The sequence below is a fragment of the Micropterus dolomieu genome, linkage group LG09 (genome assembly GCF_021292245.1).
Source record: "Micropterus dolomieu isolate WLL.071019.BEF.003 ecotype Adirondacks linkage group LG09, ASM2129224v1, whole genome shotgun sequence".
NCBI classification, from domain to species: domain Eukaryota; kingdom Metazoa; phylum Chordata; class Actinopteri; order Centrarchiformes; family Centrarchidae; genus Micropterus; species Micropterus dolomieu.
In genome coordinates this window covers 22,600,747-22,606,746 of record NC_060158.1, presented here as the reverse complement: position 1 = coordinate 22,606,746, position 6,000 = coordinate 22,600,747, and the positions used below count along the sequence as shown (strand labels likewise).

General features: G+C 42.0%; 1 protein-coding gene across 1 annotated transcript in view; it reads left to right on the top strand.

Moving 5' to 3' along the window:
• LOC123976834 (protein TOPAZ1-like) overlaps positions 1-4,514 on the top strand; it is a 10,298-nt gene extending 5,784 nt beyond the window's left edge. The window contains exons 7-10 of the mRNA XM_046059192.1: positions 2,367-2,519; positions 3,034-3,237; positions 3,356-3,542; positions 3,651-4,514. Of these exons, the coding sequence (XP_045915148.1) occupies positions 2,367-2,519; positions 3,034-3,237; positions 3,356-3,542; positions 3,651-3,852 (746 nt within the window). The 3' untranslated portion in view covers positions 3,853-4,514. The remainder of the gene's footprint in view (positions 1-2,366; positions 2,520-3,033; positions 3,238-3,355; positions 3,543-3,650) is intronic.
• The last annotated feature ends 1,486 nt before the right edge of the window (positions 4,515-6,000 follow it).

Sequence of the window (6,000 nt, the reverse complement as noted above, 5' to 3'; positions counted from 1 at the left end):
ACCATGTCACAAAGCTTGAATCATTTCAAATTGGTTTCTTGAACATGACAATGAGTTCACTGTACTAAAATGGCCCCCACAGTCACCAGATCTCAACCCAATAGAGCATCTTTGGGATGTGGTGGAACGGGAGCTTCGTGCCCTGGAAAGAATGCTTTCAGCACCTTGTTGAATCAATGCCACGTAGAATTAAGGCAGTTCTGAAGGCAAAAGGGGGTCAAACACAGTATTAGTATGGTGTTCCTAATAATCCTTTAGGTGAGTGTAATTCACAACCAATAAAGCCTACTTACAGGTTGTGATTGTGGATTTCCAGAGTCGGAGTTGCATCGTCTTTTAGGACTAAACGTTGAACTGTTGCCGGTGTTCTGACGATCTATGCTGCCTTGCAGAAAAATGCTACCATAGCGCAAATCGATAGACTCGACTCTACTCGGCCCTGCTCCGTTTTCCATTGCAGATAGTACCCAGAGATAGTACATAGCTTGTCGTCATAGCGACGCCACACACAACTGCCGCAACATAATGTTCAATGTGACCCACACACCAGCGATCCACACAGCTTTCTCTGTTTTAAGTTAAAACGTTTCAACCTTACTCAGAATGTAAAGACAGATAAGCGGTATGAAAACCTTCCAGCTGTGTTTTCCTCTGCTGTTGTTGCTGCAGCGGTCTGTGTGACGGCGGGAGCAGAGTGCTCTGTGAGCGGGCGGCTGGCCGGCCTCACACGCTCCTCCCGCGGGTTGGCACAGGCTTCCCCCGCAGCCACTTGCGGAGCTCCTCAACTCCGAAAATATTCAAGCACATTTTTGTTCCGCCATCACTTCTCGTAAAACTGTCAATATTCGACATCTACACAGCTGATTTCTCACCTCAAAACTTCTCAGAAGTGAATTTAGTGATGAAATTCCATAAAACTTTCTGTTGCTGGCCTCTGTCTGGCGCAGCAATGATGATGCAGTGAATAGTGAATATTCTCTCTGACCAATCAGCAGTCTGTCGTGTTTTCAAGTTACATTTTAGTATCCCTCAGCTCGCTTGGAACCTCGACGGAGGTGAGGTGATACAAAAAAAAAAGTACCTGGAAGCAGGTACAGGTGCATCATTTCTACAATGGAAACCCAAACAAAGGCGAGTCGAGCCAAAGGGGCTCTGCTCAGACTAGCTTGGTTTGAGGGCGTGCCTGACCCGCTAGCTGCTTGGCAAGCTTTATGACGTGTTTTCATTGTGACGTCACAAGTAAAGGAAGTGAATGGCTGGACTACAAACAAGCTGTTTCAAGCGGTTCAGAGCAGAGCTTTCTGTGGGAGATGGGAACTCCCTTTGGGCTGGACTTTGGGCTTTTTCACTTTGCAAACCTGTTACATGCACAAAAAAGAGAAATAACTCAAAGCAGAGGGGAAAAGCCAAAAAGCATAATACCACCTCTTTAAGAAGGGACTTAAAAGCATCACTGACTCAGCCGACCTGATTTCCTCGGGCAGGCTGTTCCAGAGCCTCGGGGCCCTGACTGCAAACGCTTCGTCCCCTTTAGTTTTCAGTCGAGGCTCTGGAACAGACAGCAGACCTCTGCCCGGGGTTCTCGGGGTACCTGCTGGTGCATATGGGACAAAAGGAAAGAGATATAACGGGGTGAGAGGCCATGAAGAGCTTTAAAAGTAGTCAATAAAATTTTAAGGCCTATTCTAAAACATACTGGGAGCCAGTGTAATGAAGCTAAAACAAGGGTGATGTGGTCATATTTCTTCTGTTCTGGTTAAAAGCCTGGCAGCTGAGTTCTTGACAGTCTGTAGTCAGTAGATTTTTGGGTTAAGCAAGTAAAAAGGCTGTTGCAGTAATCCAGGTGTTATGTAACGTTAGGTGGACTTGAATACTGAGAGGAACAGGCTGCATTCTGTTCTTCTTGCAGTCGAACACAGAGTAATATTATGCTCTTAAATTAATTCCATGCACGCTCAAGTGTTTCTTCAAATTTGTCATGTTGCCGGTCTTGGCAACAATGTCCTTTCTGCATATATTGCATCTTGCTATTAGCATAAAGCCTCTTTTTACACCTCCTTAGGTATCAAAATTTGTTACCAAATGACATTTTTAAAAAGCCTTTTCATTATTCATAAAAGCATCAACTTTTATTTAGCCAAAAAACACTTATATCTATATCTAGTATACCTTTTTATTCAATACCTTCCAAGTATTCACTACATCTATTATGAATCTGGACAGACATGGATGTAAATTTACACTTGACTAGTTGGCAGTGGCATACAATGCAAAGGTGGAAATTCTAGTTGTTTTTTTTAAGATGGGGCATCTTGTAGATAACCTGTTAAATAATGGTGCCTTGGTAAATTTTTCGTTTGTCTCAGAAAACAAATGGTTCCTGAGTTCCCGCTCGTGGCCGTGTGAGCCTGCTGATCTGGAGAGTAGGACTCGAGTTTTGATACGTCTGGCTGAGAAAACCTCTCACAGAGACACGCTGGATGTCCTCTGTAATCTCCCTGGACTCAAAGAGCCGAATGGTGAGAGAAATAAAAAATCTTTCCATTGCCTGTAATGTTAAGAATCACATCTAATATGCTATTACATAAATTTGTGTTGAGGTTCAGTGACACGTGTATCAGACAGTGCCAAGACCTAATTTGGTTGGGTTCCAGACCTGTCACCTGTATGTCTTTGTGAATGACCCATGTTAAACCTATGGACTTTCTAAACATTTCACAAGCCTTTGAATTACTCATATTTCAGGCAAATCAACTAGCTTTTTACAATAATCCATGGTTGTAATTGCTGAAGTGTTGTTTACCTGTAAGCACATTTGATTAGCAAAGGCAAGTAAGCAAAAGAACTGGACAAATGGATGTTCATTTTGAGGTAAAACCCAATGATATGTATGTAAAATCTTTATTTTAAAATGTATTTTAAAATGTGCTGACTTAAAAGTACACTGTTTCATTGGTAAGTGGAGTAGTTGTAGATATACAAAGCTAAACAATGACTCAATATATTTGCATGTAATTGTTTTGTTTTCCTCAGAGATGGTCGATGTCTCCAAGTACAGTCGTCTGTTTAACTCTCACCTGCAAGTGTGCGTGGACAGACAGACACTTCCTGTAGCTTCAGACACAGTGGACTTCATGCTCTGTAAAAACCTGGCAGTTGACCACGCTATGCTACAGATACTTATACACAAACTAGGCAAGCAGAACCTCTGGCTCAGGGCACGGGAAGTCTTCAGACGTAAGGATCACTTTCTGGTTTAGTGGCTGCTCCACACACACAGATCATAAATACAGTTTAGGAAAATCTGAAAGATTATTCAGAACTCAGTGGTTTCACCAATGTGTTTATTCATCAGACTCTGTAAGTGTGGGGTACTACCCGGGGGTGTCGGCTCCCCCTGGTTTCATGTCACTGATCGTCCCCTGTCGTCTTGGGGAGGTGGAGCTGGCTCTCACCTTTGAGATGTTCATCACTGTCAACGCAGCGGCCATCCTCCACCTGTCAGAAACCACCACTTCCTGTCTCAGCATCACTCTTAAAAGGTAACGTGTGTGTGAGAGAGAGAGAGAGAGAGAGAGAGAGAGAGAGAGAACCCTGGTTGCATTATGTGTTCTGTATGAACATGATGTTCCTGCTTCCTCCTCTTCCAGGACTCAAAGCTGCGAGAGCGAGTACCTCTCAGCTGGTAGCCGCCTCCTCTCTGCAGCTTGTATCCCTCAGCCCAAACTAATCATTCACTACAACACAGCAGTGAACGCCTCACAAGAGCAAGTGTTCACACTTGACATTTCCTCTGCTCGGTGCTGGCTCCGACACAATCATTTGTGGGCCAATGAGGTGTGGACACACTGAACCGAGCAGTTATTCCCCTGTGGCCCCCTTAAGTACGTTAACTTTCCTTTCCCTTCATACCGCTTATGTTACAAAGACATCAGTTCACTCTGGGATAAGGACAAATGAAATCAGGAAAATGAACACATGCTTTTCTGTGGGTTTTACGTTTGCTGTACTCATGGTCATATTTCAATTTAATCTTTGGCTAAGAAGCAGAAAATCACAACCAAAGACCGACGCCAGAACTTTACACATGCTAGGTTTTCACAAAGTTAATAACTTTGTACTTGTGTTCAAATTTGTTTTAAAATATGTTAAAGGATTTTTATGTTAATTCCTTGTTGTTTCCTGAGGAGTTCTTTTAGATCATTTGTCTTTAATTTATGTCACTCAGTGTTTGTGTGATTTACTATTTAACAAAGTAAGTCTGTTGGGGAACAGAGTCGAGCATAATTTGTAGGGTTGGTGTTCCAAGTATTATATTTTGTTTATAACAAATGTAAATAACATCTGAGTGTAAATAGGTATGTATTTATAATGGTATTTAGTCTTTGACAGTATTATGTTACCATATTATATTACTGATTGTCAAAACCTCAATTGTTGCTAGTTCAAGAGCTGTGATTTACATTTTCTTTATATGAAGTTTTTATATAAAAAAAGTTGTTCTGCTCCAAAAAGGCTTGACTCTTTGGTGTTTCTTTACAAAAGGAAACAGAAATCCTAAAACATATTTATATATTTCTGGAATAAAATCACATTGCCATTGTTTTTGTTTGTATCGATGGTATTACCAGCATCATTAGTCAATTTCAATGTTCTTGTTAATATTGCAGCTCTCTTCACTCACAGCAGCTGCCTGGTGTTGTGTTCAGTCACTGAGGGGATTGAAAACTTAATCTGCAACCCCCGCCCGCAGCAGAGAGCTCCATTTCCTAATAGCACATAAGGGAAGACCAATTGTCGAGGACTGGGGAGGGTAGTTCGGACACTGCTACTGAAATATCAATCATAATATATGTTGTGAACCTTTGTGGTACAATGCCCTGCTGGTTACATGTGTGACACTGATTAGCCTGATCATCTTTGAAAGGGCCAACAGTTAAAACTCTGATTAGACATTGCACATATGTGGTGAGCTCTGCGGTCAGTTGGTTGACTAATGATGGTGCTCTGATTAACGACAAAAACCTTTTGCTTTCATGTCCAGCTGACACATAATTAGCCTCTCTAGGCTTTATTACGAATGAAGGTAGCTGCAGTTACATGGAGCCATTTTTACTGCTCCATGGAACAATGGTCACATAGTCTTGCCATTCAATGCCAAAACAAACGGCGATTTTCACACAAAAACCCCCCAACTAAATGCATTGTCTCATTTCATATGATCAGATTGAAGTCAAACATATGCCTTGGATCAGATGCACATCTTCTGTCTTTGTGCATAAGGGTGTTACAGAGCAACAGAACCACCAGGGGGAGGTACTGGACCGTGGTGAGACTAGTGGTAATCACAATCGGCTTAATTGACCAAGTATGTGTACACCCACAAGGAATTTCCTTGCTCTCAATGTTGCACACAGTTCCAAGAAGAATTTTCAGGAAGATAGAAATACAGCTAAAAACAAGGACAACGAAGATAGATTAACATTTAACTAGAATGTACATGCATTATAGGAACAACATACAATGCACATATACAGTGTATGTAAAGCATGACTGGTTAGAGATGTACAGTTGATTAAAGAAAAGTTTAAGAAGTCCACAGAGAATTGTTCGGCTTTGTTATGACTAAAACCAATCGCCCAGCTGTTTGACTTCTGCAGCACCAGAGAGAAATGAGATTACGCAGTTGACCGCTTTTGCCAAAGATGATGATATGACCGACTGAAGTGAGGATAATGCAAGTAACGCACATACGAACATTGAATTATTTCATTCTGCCGTTTGTCATCTGCGGTACGAATTTAGTGCTGCAGCCAGTTGGAGCCCAGCTATAGTGTTGAGAAAAACACTGCAGGAGCCCTTAACAATCGCTGAGACAGTCCTGAAAGGCAAGCTCCGGGACAAGCGAGAGTAAAAAGAGGCCCAGTAGACCCTCATGTGGTCTGGATACATGAATGTCTGTTGAGATGTTCTTTCATGCTGCTACATTACAGTGTATTA